This window comes from Manacus candei, unplaced genomic scaffold, assembly GCF_025592945.1.
Source record: "Manacus candei isolate 608988 ecotype Guabito, Panama unplaced genomic scaffold, ASM2559294v1 h1tg000014l, whole genome shotgun sequence".
In the NCBI taxonomy this organism is placed as follows: domain Eukaryota; kingdom Metazoa; phylum Chordata; class Aves; order Passeriformes; family Pipridae; genus Manacus; species Manacus candei.
Window position 1 is genome coordinate 47,613,446 of NW_026138062.1, and position 22,773 is coordinate 47,636,218.

The 22,773-nt window shown below is 36.9% G+C and overlaps 1 protein-coding gene across 24 annotated transcripts in view; it reads right to left on the reverse strand.

Moving 5' to 3' along the window:
* The window catches only part of DLG2 (discs large MAGUK scaffold protein 2), a 1,004,454-nt gene that overhangs the window by 205,590 nt on the left and 776,091 nt on the right, over positions 1-22,773 (reverse strand). For all 24 annotated transcript variants that reach the window (XM_051779210.1, XM_051779204.1, XM_051779229.1 and 21 more), the window contains 2 exons: positions 19,720-19,876; positions 1,049-1,151 (listed from right to left, as the gene is read on the reverse strand). In XM_051779210.1, the coding sequence (XP_051635170.1) occupies positions 1,049-1,151; positions 19,720-19,876 (260 nt within the window). The remainder of the gene's footprint in view (positions 1-1,048; positions 1,152-19,719; positions 19,877-22,773) is intronic.

Below are 22,773 nucleotides of genomic sequence, written 5' to 3' on the forward strand. Positions count from 1 at the left end.
CTGAAAGAAACCTGACTCGATGAGCATGTTATTAGAGCTATTGTTTCACCTGAGGCCTACATGTGTCCTAGGGTGGGCACAATCAGGTAGAATCAACAGCTTATGTTAACAGGTCATAGCAGGACTTGTGAATTGAGCTAGAATTTTTTACTGAAAACCGATAACACGATGCCAGCAAGTTTTCACAGACACTTGTACTTGCTGAATTAATCTGGCAAGACTTCCAAAGTAACAATGACTGCAAAGGAAAACCATCTTTAGTTCCCATCAGAAAGTAATATTCATCTCACAAATTCCTTGAGAACCTCAGATAGTCATTTGAGTCACTGCTTATGGACAGCAAGAAGGAGTTCTGCCCTTTAATTCTGGACTCCAAATTAATCAGTGACTACTTCTTTCCACTAAAACTAGCTTAATCACTAGAAAGCTAAATATTAGACAGAAAAATTTGGATGAGATACATCCCACCTTAAATAACTGACATTTTGCTCAATTTCCTGTTGATGCTTTTATTTAGAAAGCTGTCATTTTCTCTAATAAGTACTTGTTATCCAGATATAATTGCCCTGAAGGTACAAGGAAACTGTCATCCAAAAGTAATAGTGGGAAGCTCTCTACATTCTGCAGGAAGCATTTATCTTTTGCTTCAATCAGATTAGAATTAATGTCCTGTTACCTTGTGTTTCTGTTCTTTCTTAAACTATCTTTTGCACTACCTGTCTCCAGGAGGAGAATAGAAGAGAACATAAAATAAGCACTAACGAGAATATAATGATTAACAAGTGTTGAAACAAGTGTTGATTATTGTCTTATTATATCCACATTTAAAGATAGCTCTTATAGTTGCATAAAATACTTCTAAAAGCTAAGTCTGTGACAAAAATAATTCTATTTCCTTTAGATAGAATTGTCACATTAATTTTCATTCCAGACGATTGCTGATGATAGCTGGGAAACTCACTCTCTACAACAGCCTCATCCTGTTAAATGAGTGGCTTCAAAGCATTTCTCTTTTACCATATGTCTTTAAGTCTGTTATTTTACTTACCCTCTGGCTGGTATTGTGCTATGATTGTTACCGTCTGCCCGGCTCCTTTGAGCGCAGCTGCAGCCTGCTCGTGGGTAGCACCTCGAAGATCAATACCATTCACCTACAGATGCAAGGAAAAAAACAGCTCTGAGTAGTTCAACATTAGACAGAAAGACAGAAGTGGGTTTTTTCTGTAAATATCTAGCAGATGTAAAGGCCAGATTGCCCAGATGCAACAGCAAAAGTACAAAATCACAAACGCTGAGAGGATATTACCTATGACTGCCCATGAAGATATGCACTACTACCATACACATCATAGTTTGACTATGGTTATCCATGCATATTCTTTGACCACTATTTTTGGGGGTTTCCTGCTCCACTGAGTTAATATTTTTTGTTATCTCTTCATCAATCAATATCATTTAACATACAATATCAAAAGATAAATTTTCCATGGTGCTTGAAGGGCACTGTGGAATACTGCGAGCAAGGAAATCGCTCCTTCAGCCAAACTCTGCAAGCCCAGTCAGTAGCATCAGGGAAACCTGGAGGTATATAGAGCTTGTCTTACAAAAGCTGCTGGTTGGAGAACTTTCAGAGCAAAAACGCCACCTACTATTTTCTGTTAATGCAACTGCTCCTACTATTGCCTAGCAATATCCTCATATCTTGCACATGAGAGCAATAAAGTTATCAGATACAGCTTCCCCAAAACTGCCTGTTTAACATTCACAGATCTTTCCATAGGGTTCTGTTTTCCTAATAATTTTTTGCTGCATAAGCAATGGAAGTGGAACAAAGTAGAACAAAGTAGGTAATACACCCCTAAAACTCGGGTGCAGTTTCAGAACTCTGATTTGTATTTGTGATGTTATATGTTTTGTCGGCAGTATCCCAAGGAAGAGATAGAATTCATATACAGAATTATTAACTGCTCCAATAACTTGAATCTTGCTTTCCAGTGAGAATGTTACTGTCTGGCTATACTGAAGTGTGGGAGATTTCCTTTATTTATTTATGTATTTATTTATTTATGTATTTATCTGTCCTTCCTCTCACTTCTACAGGTTTCTGCTTCATAACGTTTTAGTGAAGAACAGGAAACTTTTGACATGTGACAAACTCAGCAGGACAGAAATCCATTTCTGTTTGTTCAAGAAAAAAAAAAAGAAAGGAAATAAAGGGCAAGGAAGGAAAGTGAACCATGCCAAAGATTTAACAGGCAAACACATCAAAACACAAGGCCCAAAATATTGCAACTATTCGTATCTATCAACTACTGTCAGAAGATGGCTAAGCCTATATTGAAAACATGGGGTTTATTTTATTTAAATTTTAACAACTTTTTAAGGCTTACAAAAATAAATCTGTTTCCATAGAACTTTACAAATAACAGCTATGAAGTCTGCTATGAATACATTCATTCTGATCCATAACATTCAGAAACTGGCCCATCCTAATTTGATTCTTTCTTCATATTTAAGAGAATGTGATGTTTTGGGAACACAATTATTATTTACCATAGAATCATAAGAGTCATAGAATAGTTTGGGTTCTTTAAAGGCCCTCTGCTATGAGCAGGGACATCTTCAACTAAATCATACTGCTCAGATCCCCCACCAATCTGACCTTGAATGTTTCCAGGCATGGGGCATCCAACACTGGGTAACCTGTGCCAGTGTCTCACCACCCTCATCACAAAAAGTTTCCTACATATTTACATGACAAAATCTAGTCCTTACTAGTATGTGAAAGACATTTAGACCATTACTCTTAGAAAAGCTAATTTGTGTTAGCAATAATATTAAGCCCAGGCAATTAAGCCACAGTTTCTGATCCAGCAGACTACATGATACTGTAGAACTGTTGACTGTACACAGAAATTCTAAGCGTAGGGCAAATATAATATAATAAACATCATAATTTGTCTATACACAAGAGTCCTCAGTTGTCCCATCTCCATGTTTGAAAGCAATGACTGTTTTAGTGGTTGGAGGAAACTGTAAAAAAAAGAACCAAACGTTCAAAAGCTTTCATCAAAGTTGTGTACATAAACCCCTAGGAAAAACTCACTGAAATTCAGTCAAAGAATGTAGTCCCTTAGAGGGCAATAATTAAGTGAATTCTAAAAGAACAAAGAAGACAATCAGAGCTTTCGTAGTCATAAAATCTATTTTTATGTACAACAGTGAAAATACCTAAAGAGGAAGATTATGTCAATTAGAACGTAGTTTGCAACCTCTGTGGAGAATACCAGCTTCCTGAAAGGAACATAGTTTAGGCTACTACTCTAGAAAAAAAGGTGCTGTGCCCTATTTTTACTCAGTGATGGTGCTATGACACTTGATACTGCACTGCATTGGGCACAGATGTACCAGCACTACAATTACTCAGTAACTCAGCACTATATTCACAGTTTTGTGGAAGTCTGAACAGAATCCTTAAATTTAGGAAGCACGGTGTCTATATCATGCCATAAAGGAAACATCAGCCTTGATTCTGTGTCTCTGAATAAGAAAATTTTGAAGCCATGGAACCTTTCCTTTAATAGAGAGCTTAGTTTTTATCTATGTGCTTTTCCCATTCATAACTGGAGTTTGAGAGAGTCCCAAGAAAGAAGAAGAAAAGCTTAAAGAACACTCCTGAGCTCCTGAGCCCCTGGGTTTGGGAGATGTATATAGATGATGTCACCCAGTCAGCATTAGAAAGTTCCAAGAAAAAAAATAGATTAATTTTGTTTAGGTTTAAGCTTGAAGACTGCAGTCTTCAGAACACAAACCTTTCTTAAGCAATGTAGGGAAACACTGTGGTCTGTAAGAATTGTGTTAATAGTACAGAAGCTTTAAAAACCATTAATACATGCCAATAATCTCTCTATAGACAAAAGGTGACGATGTATGAAAGAATAAGGAAATCACATGCTTATTCTCCTTCTCCTCTGAGAAACAACAGTTCTATGTATATGTGAGCTAATAAGTAAAATTCTAATAATGCATCAAGACTATAAATATAAGACAGGAATTTCACTGAAGTTGTTTTCACTTTTCCACAGAAAAACAAGAAGCCCCTGAAATAGTAGCTGGCTACTTTCTGCCCTTTGCACCTTTGTTCTAGATGAAATGATTGCCTAAGGTGCAAACACAACACATTGTAGTGAATGAATTTCTCTGAAATTAATTTCACTTTTCTGTTGGGACATAGTTGGGGATGGACACTTGAGGAGGACTTACAGATCTGAGTGGGTGAAATCAATAAAGCAAGAAAAGAAATGTCAGAGAGAAAAATAACACATAAAGTCTATCTTTTGCAAGTTTTATCTAGATGATAACCAAGCTAGACAAACCAGATTAAGTAATATCGAACAGATAAATGACCTGACTACATTAGGTTGTCAAAACAGTGATCTCTCTTGAAGATGCAGAGCTGAAGAAAAAACTCAAATAATCATTGCCAAATAGGTATGCAGAAGCCTGTTTACATGTTATTTTGCTCACCAACAGTGACAGATTCTCACTGTAGAATAATAGGTGTTAAATTTAGAAATTACTTATAACCTACTCTGACTTTGTAAAGAACAAGAAGAGTGGATGATATCTTGATTTCTGGGTATCTTTTCCCAATATTTAAAAGCATATTCATGTAGCAACATTAAATCTTGATGAAAGGCACCATTAATTTATATGTTTTAATCAAATTTTTACCATTGGAGCAAAATGAACAAGAATTCTCAAAGAATAAAACAAATAATACTCTGTCTTGCATCTTCCTCCAAACCAATGTCTTATTATAGTGTCCTATAATAATGTGTGCAGTGATATTATTTCACTGCAAATTGTTAAATCTGATTTCAATTACTGCTTTCAATTAATTTAATTTATATTATGAATAATCAATAAAAGGACGTAAAAAAAACCTACAGAAAAAGTTGCAAGTGTGGACAGAAGAGTTTAATATATATCAAAGGTGGGGGGTTTTTTGTTGCTGTTTGTTTGTTGTTTTTTTTTTTTTTTGTTTTGTTTTGTTTGGGTTTTTCTTTTTTTTTTTTTTTCCTATTATAAATGGGCTCACTTCCCTTAAGAAGGATTATACAATAAGCAAAGTAGCTGTTCTGAGCTTGAGTGCACAGCCCTGATGTCCTGGCCCAGAATGAACTTGACTGCACAATTTCTGATGCTTAACTTCAAAATGAATTTGACATAATGGAAATAAGAAGAGCCTGCAGCTTATACAGATGTCTGTCTCTTCTGCATGTTGTGGCAAAAAGGAGTTCCAAAGCTTACAAACAAAGAGAAGAGCCGCAATAGAAGACTGTAGTTGAAAAATACAGTCAAAACTAAACTAAAATGGAGAAAAAGACGCAACTATAGTTCACAGTAATTACACTAATTGCCTTTGCATTCATTGACTCAAAATAAAGCATGACCTACTTCAGTTATACTGAATCACAGCTGAAATGAAAGATAAGATTTACTTTTGCATAGATCAGACTTTTCTAAAATTGGAAGAGTTATATTTCCTTTAAAATATTTGAGTAGCCTATACTAGCACAAATTAGTTGTATCCTAAATGGACTTGCTACAGTCTGACTGTCTTCCATTGGAATTGTGAGCATGATTTGTATGTAGGTCAAATAGAGGGTGGCAGAATAATTTGGTTTATTTAGCAACTTCTGTATTCAATCCACCTTATTTTGTGGTTGTACAGTGATTAAATGAACACTTGGAATGTCTTGTTGAGTTGGAAAAGGAAGGAAAAACACCTCCCTTCCCTGGGGAAGAAACATAAAGGATTTCTTTTCATTTATTCTTTCAGTTGTCACTGACATAGGATGATGCTTTTATACAGTAAATTAAATGGTATTTTTTTACCCTGGAACAAACTATAGAGCAGAGTTTTCAAATTGTGTCTAAATTCTTTTATTTGTTGAACTCATAAAATAAGAGCTTTTGGCACTTGAAAAAGCAAACAGAAGTCTGAATAAAGACAACCATTTACCACCAGAATTCCCACTGTTTGCATTAAGAGAAGATACAAAGAACACTATTTATCTACCTTAACTTTGCCCATCAACTTGAGTATTCTCAAGCATATTAATAAGAGATGAGAGGAAAGCTGAGCCATGTTCTCCAGCAGTCCTGCTTGGTCATTGGAAATGGAATACAGAGTATCAATCCCTAGGTGATGAAAGCATGGTCTTCCAGCAAGACAGGGAACACTGGAAAAATGGACATTAGGGATGATCTCCCCTGGACATGTCTGAGGAAGACCTTCCTCACAAGCAGGTGGCATAATCATTCCACACAACAGTCCACACAACTCCTGACAACTGATACAGTCCACCAAAAAGTACAATAATTCTAAGAAACAAGGGCATGTCGCCAAAGTACAGCCCTTGAGCAACAATCTTCTTCAGCTAAGACAGACCAGCTTTGTGCAAAACGAAGGCCACACATCCAGCCTGAGGCCAAGGCTCTGCCTGGTTCTGCTGGAAGAGCTGTGGAAGTAGGGCAGACTCCGTGCCACGGACACTCCAGGACATATCTGCGGGGGTGGCACCCAGCAGGTGGAAATACCAATATGGGAGAGCCTTGCTGCTGAAGAAAGTGTTTAGAAATAGAAAGAAAGGGGAAATGCACAGGGGACTAGAGTCTTCACTCTCCAGTTTAGCTTCTGTTAAATTTTCGGGCTTGTTTTATTGCTTTTCTCTCACTTTTCTCACTTATCCTGATCTGTTCTGTGCCTACCCTTTCTTCTGGTTAGTTAGAACTGTTAGAACTGCAGCACACAGAAGCACAGCAGTTTTCTCATTCTGAACTCCACTGAAAACACAGTGTTTTCACTGGAGAAAAGCTTATCTGCTTTTCTCCATACCCAGCATCCTCATTCTCTCTTTTCATGGGCCAGCAATTTCAGTGACCTTTTCAATTTTCCTTGTCTGGCTACCTTAGAGTTATGATTTTTGCCTCTAGTAAGCTGGTCTTTATGCTCCGATGAGCTGGATGTTCTAGAGGCAAAGTCTTCTCTCTGTGGAAAACAAGAACCACTGTGGGGGTGCAACCTACATCATGTCTTTTACTGCCAGGAACTTTAATAAGGCAGCTAAACCAAAAGAAAGAGGTATCAAAGTAGTTTTGAAGCAGAAAGAAAATATTATGTTATTGAAGATGTTTCTTGCACACACTCTCATTTACAGTAGGAACCAACAAGTTTTACGACTCACCAGACCACATGAATCATTCCAAATGGTACCTATTAAGCCTTTAACCATAGGCAAAGACTTACAGAAACTGTACAGAAACTCTTCTGATACAAGATCTGCTTCCCATGTAATTGTAGCTTTTGTGAATGATGCCAGATTAACAAACTTTGAGACTGAAATAATTTCCCTGAAGAGTTCACTGCAGTGACAGCTTAAGAGACATTTCCCCTCAGTTCCATCAGAATTTCTTAAAACTACCTTTAATAAATAAAACTAGTTTAAGAAATAAATGACAGCTTTTGAAAAGGACACATAGGCTCACTGAATGTACATGAAACTTATTTCATTTGGGTCACTAAATAGCTATGAGCTTGTTCAATTACCAACTTGAACTGGATGTGATCCAGCAACTACAAGGTGATCAATGGCATTTTGTCACATTACTAAATGGTAAAGTCTAGACAGAGGCACATGTACTTTTTGCATATAAAGCCAACTAGTATTACCAGTGAAAAATACCTATTGGAGTAGTGTACTCACTAATAACCAAGACCAATATTTATTAACTAATTTTAAAATAAATATAAATATTATTTTTCATTAGTTTCATATATGAAACACTCATCCATCAAAAAAAATACTTAGTAAGTAAGAATATTCATTATTGTTAAAATGGAGAGGTCATAATTAGCTCTTAAATTAAAATCTAATTGCTGCTTTTTTATCTTCCCTTCTCCTGCATGGTCACTCAAACAACATTATATTTCTGGTGCCATCTAATTTCATGTATCTCATGACAGTGTCATTTTTTCAAGTCTTCATATATTCCATCTCCTTTGTAGTTCCTGCTCTCTTCCTCCTCAGAATTGATAAAATATCTAACTGTCCCTCCTCTCTCCTACAGCTTTTACTTTACATGACTGTTACTTCCATTTACTTTCCTGCCATTTTGAAATATTCCTCTTCCTCCCTATTCTGTTTTCAGCATTTGGATTTCCTTGTCTCCTGTTCTCATCTGGAGTAATTTAGACAGTTCCCTATTAGTAGCATTTATTTCATATACCTTGGTTTCACACAGCTCTAAAAGGTATTTTTCCTTCCAGTGTATGGATATGGCTAAACCAGCATTGCTCAGTTTTGCTCATAATACTGCAGGGTTCTTGCTTCACATTTGAATTTCAAAGGATGGTATAAGCAAAAGTAATGATTGAAATTCTCCTAATTTTGAAATGAGATAAAGGTTTCCATTTTAACAAGTTCCTTATATCTCAGAGATGATAAGAACTTAATTTCAGCTGAAGTCAATAAACAATGGGTACTTGGGAACTGAAATAAAAAGGTAAAACAATTTCAGAGGCTGCTTAGAGACAGAAGGACATTGGTGGTTTATCTGAACACGAGCACTGAGTTAGTGGTGAATTCAAAAACTGACATCCCTGCCTTGATCTCTGCTTGATAGGTTTTTACATATTTCCACATCCAGAGAATATGGCGTTGTGGCCTGTGAGAGGTGAGATGGCCACAGCTTGTGCCATGCCAAATCTATACTGAATTCAACCCAGGGGCCATGAGACAATGAATATGGCTGAAAGTAGACTGAGAGCTGTGTCACCAGGTGAAGGAGTGGTGGGAAAAAGTGAAGAGGCTACATAGCATTCAAACAAATGAGCAAGAGAGAGATCGATTATTTTTGGAGATGCTACAGTCTCAAGACTCTTGTAGTGGAGAAGCAGGTGGACTCAGAACCCTGCTGGGTAATTAGTCAAAGGACTGTTAGTCAAGGGTCTGTTAAAGATGAAGGCTGGACGCTGGTCACTGCATATACCGGGAGAATGGTTCCTCCTCCTCAGAATCGGACAAGTAGCAGTGGCACCTTCTACACCAGGTATGAAGCTCTGGAACTAGAACTTCAGGTGACCCAGGATGTACGTACAGACTGGGGAATGAGATTCTGGAAAGCAGTGCCGTGGAAAGGGACTTGGGGTCCTGGTCAAGAGCAAGTTGAATATGAGTCAGCAGTGCCCTGGCAGCCAGGAGGGGCAATCGTGTCCTGGGGGGCATCAGGCAAAGCATCACCAGCTGGTCAACAGAGGGGGTTGTCCCGCTCTGCTCTGCACTGGTGAGGCCTCCCTTGAACATTGTGTGCAATTTTGGGCACTACAATATAAGAAAGATATTAACCTATTAGAGAGCATCCAAAGGAAGGCAACAACCATGGTGAAGGGCCTTGAGGGGAAACCGTATGAGGAGGAACTTAGGTCACTTGGTCTGTTCAGCCTGGAGAAGTGGAGACTGAGGGGAGACCTCATCCCAGTCTACACCTTCCTCATGAGAGGAGGAGGAGGGCCAGACACTGATCTCTGTGGTGACCAGTGACAGGACCCAAGGGTATGGCCTGAAGTTGTGTTAGAGGAGGTTTAGGTTTGATATTAGGAAAAGGTTCTTCACCCAGAGGGTGGGTGGGCACTGGAACTCCCCAGGGAAGTGATCACAGCACCAAGCCTGACAGAGTTCAAGAAGCATTTGAATGATACTCTCAGGCACATGGTGTGACTCTTGGGGAGGGTTCTGTGCAGGGCCAGGAGTTGGACTGCATGATTCTTGTTGGTCCCTTTCAACTCAGCATATTCTCTGATTCTGTGACCCTGTGACTTACTGGAATCTTCAGCTCTAGATAAAGAAAGTGTTCAGAGCTCACATTTTGTATTAAAACTCCTTGAATCACAACATTCATAGATTATTTGTGGCTCTGTAGATAAGGATTATATGACACAGATACTTTGAATAGACAATGTTCTGCACTCTCAAATAAACCATGCTTTTTATAAACAGTGGAAAGGAAATAGCTTTTGTATTCTTTTTTGTATTTCTCTTTTGCTTTTGGTATTGTTCTGGTGGTTTGCTTGTTCAGATACAGTGCATATCTATCTTATATTTTTTTCCAAGGGATCTCGAAATTCTCCTCCAACAGATTATTGCAGATATCCCTCCAATATCTTATTTAATGGATGGCCAATTTCTATTGCTTTGCAGCTCATGTCATATGATAATTTTTTTAATCACTCAGAAACCCAAAACTGACTGGGTAGTAGAGCAGAATGATTCCTGGAGTCTAGTTTATTTGAGTACAGGGCAAAGGTCCAGCCTGGAGCAAATCTCTGAATGAATAAAGCTCAGAGATTGTAGCCACTTTGTCCAGCAGTAGCAGTTTTGCTTTCAATTTTTTGTTTTGAGGCTGGCAGTAAGGCGACACTGAGGGATGTAAAGCTCATTCCAAGTCTTCAGTGTATCAGATGTGACATAATTCTGTTTGACAGTGTTAAACCAAAATTTGCCAAGTCAGAATGTTTAAACTCAGTGTATATTCCTCTTTAAACTATAAGGAGCTGAAGAGCAAGCAGTCTGGCATCAGATCATTTCTACTCACTTAGGCAATTGTAAAATGAATGTTTTAGAGACAACTGATGATTTCATCACAGCAAAAATACGCATCCCCTTAGTCTAGGCCAATTTACTAGCTTTGCATGACACAGAACTGACAGGTCTGATAGCTAGCATTTTTGGGCAAAAAAGACATATCCTATTTATGAGAACTGCTAGTATAATTTATAATTTATTTTCTGATTATTATAATTTATAATTTATTAACTTCTGATCGTTAATTTAGGAACCAGTTACTGAATCAAGGCAATTGTTATGTTATGTTATGGATTGTAGAAAAATAGGGGTGAGGGTGGTGGGGAGAGAGAAATCCATCTGGAAGACAAATTTCTAGATTAATGAGACAAAAGGAAGCTCTACTCACCAATGTATACAGAATTCCAGAACATGCAGTGGTAATTTTTTTTCCCTAGAAGCTCCATTAAGCTTGTATTTTTAAAAGTAATCTATCTGATTTTGAAGTTATAAAGTGGCAAGTCTATGAGCTTCTATGGCAATGCAAACCAGTTGCCCTGATTACAAAATAAGTGCATCATATTTGAGGACTGAATATGTCTAAGTTCCACTTCCAGCCATCAGATCATGTATGTTTACCAATAACATTGAAAACCAGTTTCCTAACAGGTCCCTTTTCCAAGGGTGAATATTTCCAATGATAGTGTTAACATGGATATAGTTCATTAAAATGGATTTTTACTGTCGAGTAGGATGCTAGGGCTTTCCTGACATAAGTTCTAAACTCCAAGGCTTCATGGGAAAAGAGACTTTGGTTTTTTTTAAAGACCCATTTATTTAAATATAAAAAAGAGAGGGTTTTCAAAAGCATAAATTTGTGTTTGCACTCAGCTTCTCTTCATTGGGTGTCCAGTGGCCTTCTGTATCTCTAAATATCTCCTCTTGTACAGGGAAGCTTCATAAGTGATTCAGTTTTGTGAAATGTTTTTGGTTCATTATGTACTGAGCATATGTCTGCATGCATTTTAAGAGGTGAAACTAAGTTTATGTCTAAATGCAGAGAGCACTGTGCACCCAGATGATCCCATATAAACATAAAAAGGTTGAGGTTTCTGAGAGAACTATTACCATTTCCAACATCCTCAAATCCGAGAATTCCCAATGTTGTCAGCAATGTCTGAACTTGTATTAACCAGCTGGTGTGCCCTAGATCTTCCCATGAGATCCTGCCACTAGAACATCTTTGCTTTTCACTAGTTTTCTCTGTGTTTTGGGGGAATTTGTATGAAAATGTTGATAGGCAGCTTACAGGGGCAGAAAGTTTGTGGTAAAATGACATTTATGGTTTCTTCTCCAGCCCCGTGGCTGCTGTTCTTTCAGAAGGAAAATTATATTTTACAATTTATTCTTGCAAACTTCGTTGGGATTATTACTTCTCCTTCTGTTTTCTAAGTATTTGCAAATAGATTGATTATTTCTCCTGGAGGTTTTCCTGGAAAATTGGGCAAGCTTCTCTATACTCCCAAATATTCCTTCAGTTCTTGAATAAAATTATGAATGGTTTGCATTCCATAAGTATACAAGGACTGTTTTCAATAGCTAATTTGTTTAAGTTTTAATTTGGGTTTGCCTTAGTCCACTCTAAAGACTTTTCCTCGGTTCCTCATAACTGCCCTAATTGGATGATAGTGGATCCGTCTTTTTTAAAGACAAAACAAAAAAAAATGCATTGAAGGTTTGAACCTTCATGGTCACACTTTAAATAGTCTTTCTTCCAACTCTTTGAGAAATTAATTTATTGCTTGTTTTTCTGTTTTCATAAAATATTTTCTTGCTACCTTTTCTAATTCCTGAAACTTAAAATCCACTTTACATCTTGCCCTACTAAATTTTCCCCAAATTTTGCCTAACATACATTTTTAAGACCTGGGTTGTTATAGTCACAGTGATTAAATCAGCTTTAAGTTTTTCAATTACTTTTTCCCTTTTTATTACTTGAGTTTCACCACTGTGAATGCAGAGAAAACTGCTTTTGAAGTTCATGTTACTCCACTATTTCCTTTCAGCACAAAATCATAAACTTTGCCACTACATTATATTGTTACTCAAAGGCAAGTTGTGTTTAATTTTTTCATTCTCCCATTTTTAGGCTGTTCTTCCTTACTGGTTAGAATAAAATTTGAGATTATCTGATCTACACTTCTTTTTTCCATATTCTCCACCAAAAAGATTCATGAATGTTTGGTCAGTTTGGACAGAATCTATTTTAATAAAGGGAATCATGTCAAATTCTCTGTAACCAGTGAAAAGAAATATAAATTTTTACCGCAAAATGGTCATCTGACCCATGTAAAATGTCTACTTTAGGGCAAGGTAAGTTGTACTCAGAAGTGGCTACATCTTTCCATTAGCTACAGAGGGGGCCTAAAGGGCTCTGTGCTTCCCAGCATGAGCAAAGTCTGAATTTAGATTAATCCACTCTGTGCTTCTAAGGAGCTTAATCTAGCTGTCCTAATTGGTGTCATCCCATTAACATATGACAACATCTTTACTCTCAGCTCATTTTCTCTCTAGAGATTTTCTTTTTACAGATCTGTCATAGTTATCAAATACCATTCAGTATTGATCCTTTAGATATGTTTAGCAACAAATTCTTACTTAATTTTCAAACAAATTCTATCTCTTTAAAATTAGAGTCCAGGCATTGGTCTCCCCCTTTAAATCAGTGCACTGATTATATACTAATATTCTCAATATATACCAGTGTTCTATACATTACTACAAAGCTAGTTAACATAGTAAACGTATTGACTAAAAACATTGCTCGAGTCTTTATAGGCAATTACAGCTAAAGGCCACAGGATCTGACAGCCTGTCCTATGCCAGGACAGTCATACAGCACTCACATCACCACAGGGAAGTAAGCATCCTAATGATATAGTCAGTGGCTCTGCAAATAATATTGCAAAGGGAGTATATGTTACAATCCTAACACCATTACATAAGGGTGTCAAACTGATGCTCCATGGAGAAAAAATTCCAGGTCCTATAGAGATGTTTCAAAACATTTTCCAAGCCATCTGCATTTTGGAAAAAAGAACTAAGCAGAAAGAAGTGTTTAAACTGTTCATAAGGGATAGTAAACATCACAAAAAATGACAGCAGGATGACGCACAGACGCAAACAAAATCTGATCAATATAAGAGAACACCTTCCTCTACAAGGGAGAACCTTGTATAAAAGATCAGAGACAATATTGAAGTGAGATGCAAAACAACTGGTGTTGCAAACTAAGCATATATAAAGTCATGTACCAGTGACAGAAAACCCCACAGAGTATCTTCTCTAGCCCTTTCCCAATACATAGTTGTTTCATTCTCAGAAAGTTGCAAGGAAAAAATATAGTGTCTTTCCCCATATATAAATGCATCCTGATACTACATTTGATCAACAGGAACATCATACAGAATGGTTTTGTTTCATCTGTTCATTCATCTATTTAAGGTTAAATGAGAAGGGAAATTGAAGTATTAAGAGAGTATTATGTGTCTCTTTTCAGTGCAGCCTGTTCTTTTCTACTCTTTCCTGTTGCTGTTGAGCAATTAACCATCAGGAAACTTGTTTTATTCCCTTAAAATAAACTGTGGATGCACTGCTTGGGAGCAGTCATCTTGTTCCAGAGCAAGCAGGCTACTTTTTCTCTTGATTCTACTTTCAGGCTACAAGTCACGCTGCATCCAGCCATTGTGAACCACAAGGCATAAAGCATTTCTACAGCAGAATGAAATAAAACTGATACTGCTTTTATGATCCTCAATTTTATTTTACTTTTATTTGTGATTAAGCAAGCACAGTGTTAGATGAAAAAGAAAATATATATTAAAAGGGCATACACACATGAAATAAGAGATTCAGTTTAAGACACCTAAATATGGATATGAATTCATGTGGTATATAAGCTTAAAGTCAACACAGATAACAAAGCTTCCAGAGCAATTCAGCTTGCTCTACACAGCTCACAGTTGGCCAGCTGAACTGTTCTCTAGCTTCCACTGATTTTAGTGGCAAACAGACACTCAGCAAACATGATGTCTAAATTTAAGTATCTTAGTCTGAGGTTTGATCTTTTCCAAAGACCTAAAATTCAGTAATTTCAAAAGTTAAGATTCAAGTGTTAATACTTGCTGTTAACTGCTTATGGCTATTAATTCACCTCAATTCTCTCATTTGTATACAATGTCACCTTGATGCAGCCTTATGGAAAATTATAAAACTGTTTGAAAAGTAATTTTGGCATAGGAATTTGAGGAGCAACATGCACTAATTATTTGTGTGAAATTGTAAATCTGAATTTTGCTGCTGAATTTGCATGTGTAAACTAATTCTCTGTGCTTCAGGTCCTGTACCTATTGATAAAGTTTCTCATTTGGCACTGAAAGTGCTTTGAAAGATTTGAGTTTAGACACCTAAAAGAAGGAGTTATATTTTATCATGATTTTGATTTGAGATTGTGAGGCAAAAAATGATGTGGTAATTTTTCTTTGAGAAGGACCGTATTGCTTCTCCTGCCTTCCCAGGAACTTCCCCTAAAAATTGCAGTGTATTCACTATGTGCCTCTTTCCTAAAATGATAACATTTGTACTGCTTTCTCTCGGAGTGTATGTACAATTATGGCCATTTTATGCATATGGCTCATGGAAATAATTTGTTCTCATGCAGGTGACTTTAACTAACCAACACTGGATTCCCATTGCTGTTTTAATAGGCAATATATTCCTTAGCATTGGAACTTAAAACTGCAAGAATGGCATCAGGGAACATTACATTTTATTTTTATTGAAGACTGCATTTTCCCAACAGATGGAGAACTTGGGGTTAGATCCGAGTTCAAGCAGCCTCTAAGTCTAGACTTGGTTCAGACTTCTAAAATGATTTTAAACAAATCATTTAACATACTGGCACCTCATTTCCACTGTTCTAAATTGAAATAAATTCTTCCACTAATATTCTGAACTTTGGATTAAAAGTATCTGAGATGAAATTTAATCTGTGTGTTGACAGCACGTAGTAAATCAAGCATTGATGTCAATTAGAATTTAAAATGTCACTTGATAATAGTTAAAATATACTTAATAGAGGAAAATACTACAGGGAGTGATATATTCTGTTATGAACGTATGCTGATGATGCATGTATTACTACATTTTAAAGACATTCAGAAATTAGAAGGAAAATGTTTAGCTTAGTGGCAATTCAAAAGAGCATAATGAATTATAGTAAGATGAGAACAGCATTTAAAACATCTTACATTTCAGGGGGAAAAACTGTCTTCTCATGAATGTAACTTTATAATTCATCTTTATGCTATTTGAAATGTTTTAGTCTTTGACACAGAACATTTGCCATTATTCTTCAGTTGACCTTCCAAGTTCAGATAGGATTCATTTTGTCTTTTTGCACAGAAGCATTGAGAATACCAGCCTGCTTTCTGAGATAAGTTTTAAACATTTCCAATCAAACAACTGAAAATGGAAAAAAAACACAACAGTTGATGCTGCTTTTCCTAAGGTTTCAGCCAAAGGCAGACTGCTATCATCACTGATCCTGGGCTGCCGCCTGGTGGCATCTGGGAAAAATAAATTCAAGTTTCACTCATCCATGAGGCCAAGGCTGTGACACCAACTTTCCCAGTGCCCCTGGTGGGCTGTAGGCTTGGACCCCATCCCAGTGGTCAGGCAGAAGGAGAGGCAGAAGTTATGGGATTTGTCCAAGCCTTGTGGGCTATGTATACTGTGGGACTATGTATATATCCAGTGTGTCACTGCATATAAAGGCACAGCTCTGCTGGGTCTCACTCGTATTTGCAGTCTATTTTAGGTACTTTTATAGATATGTTCCCAGAGGTGAGCATACACAGCTCTCAACCAGTCAATACTTTGCCATAATCACAGCACAGGCATGAATTAGGAAAGTGCTGTGATCCTCATTGTTCACCTGGAAACTGAGGCTTAGAAAAATGAAGTACCCTGCCTAAGGTCACACAGAAAGACACCAGCTAAATTAGAGGATTAAACAGAATCATAGAATCAAACCCAACCCAGTTGGGGTTAGAAGCATCCTTTAAAGGTCATCTAGTCCAACTCCCTTGCAACGGGCAGGGACAACAAAAACAATGAAGAAAGTAGCATTCCGAAAGAGAATAAATATTAGAGGGGTTGGCCAGAAAGCAGATCACAGAAGGTTTTAACAGCATATAAAATATCACAATACAACTGTGGTTTCACTGTAATTCCGCAATACCAGTCTTAAGAGAAATTAAATCCAGATCTCTGAAGTTTAAATCACTTACTACGCTTCCTATCCGTAAGAACTTTAACCAAGCTTCAGTTAATTAGAAATAGCAGCTTTAAGGGTACTATTTGTTCTTGTAAATCAGACTTGTCATGCTTTGAGAAGCTAACGGGAAAACTATTTCTGTAGGCAAATAAATGTTTCTGAGGGATGACACAAGAAGGAACAAACAGAGAGAAACAGACCTTTTCTGTGCAACCCTTATGAAATTAAGGTGTCTGGGACCCTTCACTAGACAATGGTATAAGATTAATGAGCTCTAAATGGAGCCTGTAGATAAAATGGGTTTTGGTTGAATATGGAAAAATGGATCCATAATAGTTATTTGTGGCTAAATAAGTAACAGGGGCCTGACTGGGTGAGTGCCTGGGGATATGTACGCAGTCTAATTTGTAATAATTTCCATCCCTCTCTACTTAATGAACAAATAAACAAGTCTTGCATGACAAGTAAATGATGATGCAACACTGGTAACATTAATTAGAATTTATGGAAAACATCATTATGAGACAGACAAAAAATCAGAGTTTAAAATTTCAACTGCTGCTGTATTCTACAGTGTTAAATATATCTTGCTGAAAAATAAAGGAAAATGGACTTTTAAATTTGAACTTCTGGATTTCCAAATATAATGTACTGTAAAAGGCTTTGATCTCATAATGTTCTGTCAGTCAGTCCTATGTTGTTGCATCTAACCAAAGAAAAATAAAGTGCATATTTGTCCTAAAGAAATTTCTATTTTTATTCTTTGGGTTTCTTGTGTGTGCTCTTCTTGGCACAGGCCTTTGACTTTCTTACCTCTTCATATTGATAACTGTATAAGAGTCTATTTTGGTCTTCTTGCAGTTCCCTACAAACTTTCTACTTGAAGAACTCTTTAAGGCACCATTGGGAGGACAGGGCTAAAAGTGAAAGAATGACGAGGAGGATGGTAGATTGGTTCAAGTAACTTTGCAGTTGGGAATGCTAAGGCCTGGAAAATAACAGTGTGAGAAACCTCATATATTATGCCTGCTGCCGTTTATCCTCTGTTTTGAGAAGCAGAATTTCTGTGTAGAGATAATGTGGGTGTTTTGAGAGTCTTGGGCACAGTCTCATGAACATACTTGAGCTCCCTGTTTAGGGAGAGAGAAGATTAAAGCTCAGAGACCATAAAAAAGCGCAAGGGAGATCACAGCATGATTGTAAACTGCAAGTGTGCAGGTCCTTGATAAATTGGTGCAAACAGCAGGCCCACTGTCCGCAATGATGGACAGAGCCTAACAGTGCCTGTGTTCACACTTATGTGCCTCTACCTGGGTGTTGCTTCGGAATCCTCCAGTCAGTGAGGTAATGAAATAAATGTACTGTTTACATTTCAGCCGTGGTTTTGTGATTGTTCAAGCTGCCTGCCTGTGTCAACTCACACAGGCACCTAAACATCTTTTACTTGCACTTTATCATTTTTTCTTACAGCAATTCTAAGGAATAGGTCTAGATAAAACACACTATTATGATTATTAGGTCATGTTACTGCTTCTCTTTAGTGATAACTTACCAGATTTTCTTTGTATTGCAAAACAGCTCCAGACATCTTTTTACACCAAAACTTTGACAGGTGGAAGGTAAATTCACTTTTCATAGAATAGGCCAAGTCACTCCTTAGCAATATAGGAAAGCCATACTCAACTTTCTTATGAATTTAAACAGTGATCAGGAAAGTGCTGCATAACCACATCCACCCTTAACCATAACCAAAGTGTAGCCAAGTATGCAGGATTCACAGGGATAGACAGCACAACACTGGGAGGCAGCGTGACACTGCAGCCTAGTGGGTCCATCACTCGTGGGATAAATAATTCCCATGTTTCAGCTCTTTGCGTTAAGGCTATTGATGTGCTTTGCATGAAACAGTCACAACTGTACGAATTTAGGATAGTTTACTTATTTTTCTGTAAGGCAGCATAATGTGAATGGATATCTAACCACATTTTCAAGGCTTTCATTGTAATTCAAAATCCTTTACATTCATATTGTTTAAGTCATGTTCAATTACTTGACAGAGCCTAAAACATAAATGTTCTGCTTTTTAAAAGTGTGGTATCAATATATACATGAAAGAAAAATTAAAAAGATGTTTTTGAGACTAAGCATGCAAAATATAACCTCAAGCTACAAAGCCTTTTATCCACTAAAATTTGAAAAAGAATTTCAGAGGGATCATCAAATTCATTAGAGGCACAGAGATAATTAACATAACCTAATTAATCTCCTTCTTGTATTGAGCTGCCTGTTAAGCAGTTTAGTGCACACTAGGTGGCAGCCTCAGTACAGATGATTTCATTGTACTGCTTGCTCTCCTCCAAGAAAATCCGAAATTGAGAAATATCTTTGAAGTCAGTAGTGTGTTTTTGGAAAAATGGAACTGGATCGTGGGCCAAACTGGGAGATGCTTAGGTCTGCACTGTGCTTAGGTTCTCTCTGCAGTCACCATACCGTAGATAGCATTAAGCAGTGGAAGTCTCATTTTGAGTTAAGTTCAAGTAACAACATTGAAAAATGCCAAAAAAAAAAAAAAAAAAACCAAACCGAAAACCCAACCAACCAACCAAAAAAACCGAACCCAAAATGTTCAGTAATAAATTTTTTGCAGGTTGGATTTCAAAACATGGAAACGAAAAAGACATCTCTGTGTGTCCCCTGCAGTATAGACAAAGAACAAGATGAAGTTGGTCAGGAAAGCCCAACAGAAATACTTACAGATAAAATTTGATCTCCTCGCTGCAGTTCTCCACTGAGATCTGCAGGCCCACCTGCTAGGATGAAAGACACGAAAATGCCTTCCCCGTCTTCACCTCCCACAATGTTGAAACCAAGTCCTGTGGAGCCCTTATGCAGGATGATTTTTCGAGGCTCTCTGTTTAGAAACAAAATGATAATGTTTATCCATTTAAACCTCTTATTGTGTATGCATTTTTCATAGTATCTTAGGCATAATATATTTTTCTTAAGACACAGTTGCCTGTTATTGCCTAAAGAAACCATTTAACAAATGACAAAAATCTGTTAACTGGTGAAAAGATGAGGTAGGAATCAACCAGCATTATTTTATTTTTTTTTCCTCATGGTTGAATCCAAACATCTCTGTTAATTTTAGCCCATTGGACTCATCTTCACTATGTTAAGTGACAGATTTATTAAAAGAAAAAACAAAACTGAATATATTTAATAATCTAATTTATAGCAATACTATATATAGAACGAGAATCAATATTTATATGGTACCTTCTTATTTTAAATTCTAGTTTTGCTTTTGAAACAAATGAACAAAGAAAAAACTTAAAATTCCAGGCAAAGCAATGGCAGTTTTATTTGATCCTGACAGATTTGGAGCAAATAACATTTATATGATCAAGCTAATACAGCAGAATCTCATTAAAAACTCTTTTTTGACATTCTCAGGAGCTTGCAATTGTAAAGTCACACTGCAGCTTTATCACTGAACCAGCCCCAGGGATACCTGCTATTGCTGTACTTGTTTAAAAAGTTATTAATTATGATAGAAATCAATAAATAATAACAGGTACATCTCATACGGCACTTTTCTTCTGCAAATTGAAAATATACCCCAAAGGATGTAAATATAACGTGCATTTTACTGATGGGAAAATTTATGTCCAGAAAGAGATAACTTCCTAAGCAATCATCTTTGAGAAAGGGTCCCAAATATTATTCCTATTCCCAGTCTTTACATATGAGGCCTCAGATCTGGCTGTCCCTTGGAAACACAAGCACGCACAACCCTATATACACACACCTGCTACATTTATTGGTACTTACCCCGTTTCAAATCTCTCTAACAATTTAATTTTTAGAAAAAGTGTAAATGCTGTTATATTAGTATGTGTAAATTTTACTCCCAGCTCTACAAGTACTCCCAAACACATACATGTGTCTGTGACTCCTCCCAGAGAAACAGGGTGTTCTACTCATTCTCTATTTTTACAAATAAAAGTTACCAGCAACACAAATACACACCATTTACAGCAACATTTTCCAGAATGCTTCTTGTATAAACGATTCAATATTTCCTTCATACTATATAGCAGTTCTACATCACACAAATGGCTTTTTCATTTCCATTTTATTTTTAAAGAAAGAAAAAAAATTGTAGAGAAGAGACTAATCAAGGGATGCTTTATTTCATGCAAGTTAAGTCTTATGGTTGTACACATGTAGACTTTATCTTGACATGAAGACTTTATCTTGATATGATACTTCAGAAATCAGTAGGCATTTGTTCATCTTTGCCCAGTGCTAATGTCCAAACTGGATCTCCAACTTGCTCATGATCTTGAAATAACATCTCAACTTTCCAAAACGTTAATCTGAAGCTTAATATTTTTGAAAGAAAAAGCTAAAGCAAAGTATTAGTCCTACCCTGTATGGTCCTTCATCTCTTAACTTTTTTAACAGTGTGAAGTCAGAAAACAACCTTTTAAAAATACAGCTGTGAGAAAAAGATATATTGTCTTGAGTTTGTGTATTCTTGAAGTATTTTTAAAAATCAGAAAATAAAGTCAGAGTTCCTTTTCTTTTGGATCATGGCTGTTGATATGCCTTGTAGCAACCCCTTTAACACCTTCTTAAATATATGCAGAGTAGACGTAAAGTAATCCAGATCTAGGAAGTCTAAACAGGTTTTTAATTAGAAGTGTGGCCTGGGGGTTGGAGCAGAACTGGGACAGTAAGCTGAAGGCATGATTTCTCTTCCCTGCTTAGCCCATGTGCTGCTGAGTGATCTTGGCAAGTCATTTGTTCTTCCAGCTTCAATTTCCCCATGTCCAAAATGATACGGTAACACTTGTCATCTTTGTGTCCTACACATCAGAATTACTTTGCAAGAGTTGAGCTACTGCCATTTATTATTTACCTGAATATGGAGGAAAAAGAGGCAGCAAAGTCAAACCAATCTATTTGCATGCTCTGCTGGTGAGAAATCAGAAGAGATCTTGTTCAAAATGAAACTGAGTATTTTCACATATGACAGGCAGCCTGGATCAAATAGTTGAAAGCCAGCGCTATGGGCAAAACTAGGTCAATACAACTGGGTATCTACTGAATAGTAAGCTGTGCAGCTGAACAAAATGTTGGCCCAGTTATTAATCCTTGTCTCAGATCAAGTCAGCAGATTTATGCCTAAAATGCTGCCAGTGCTGTTTTATAATTTTGGCCTTTTGACAGCAAAATTCACATTCTGCTCTTGGATGATTATGTTCAGAGGAAGCTCAGACAATAACAAGGAAATGTCAGAAGCTGTGATTAGAATGCAATGAGTTTCAGCTCCTGCTCTTTTGTCTAATCAGGTCATTTTGGCCATGGCTCAAATTTGGCTGTATAGAGGCTGACCATCCATAACATTTTTTTATATTTCTTTCATATCTGAATATCCGACAGGATCTGAAAGGTGAACTCAAGAACACACAAGTATTGTTTTCATCATTACAAGAATAACCTTTAGCCATGACTGTACTACAAAAACTTATGAAGTTAAATTAGGAAAAATATTTCTTAAGCGAACAAACTACAGCCACTGTCCAGGAGATGTTTTGAGTAATGTAGAAATTAGTTATCTGCCAGTGCTTTAGCAACACTCACTGTAAAGGCTAGCTTTAGTAAAGCTGAAGATAAGATGTTACAAATTTTATTACCCAATATAAAAGTTTACAGTCAACTCTAAATATGATGTTTAAGGAGATCTAAGAACAGGTGCTCCAATTTTTCTTGAATATGTGGGGAGCAACATTAGGAAAA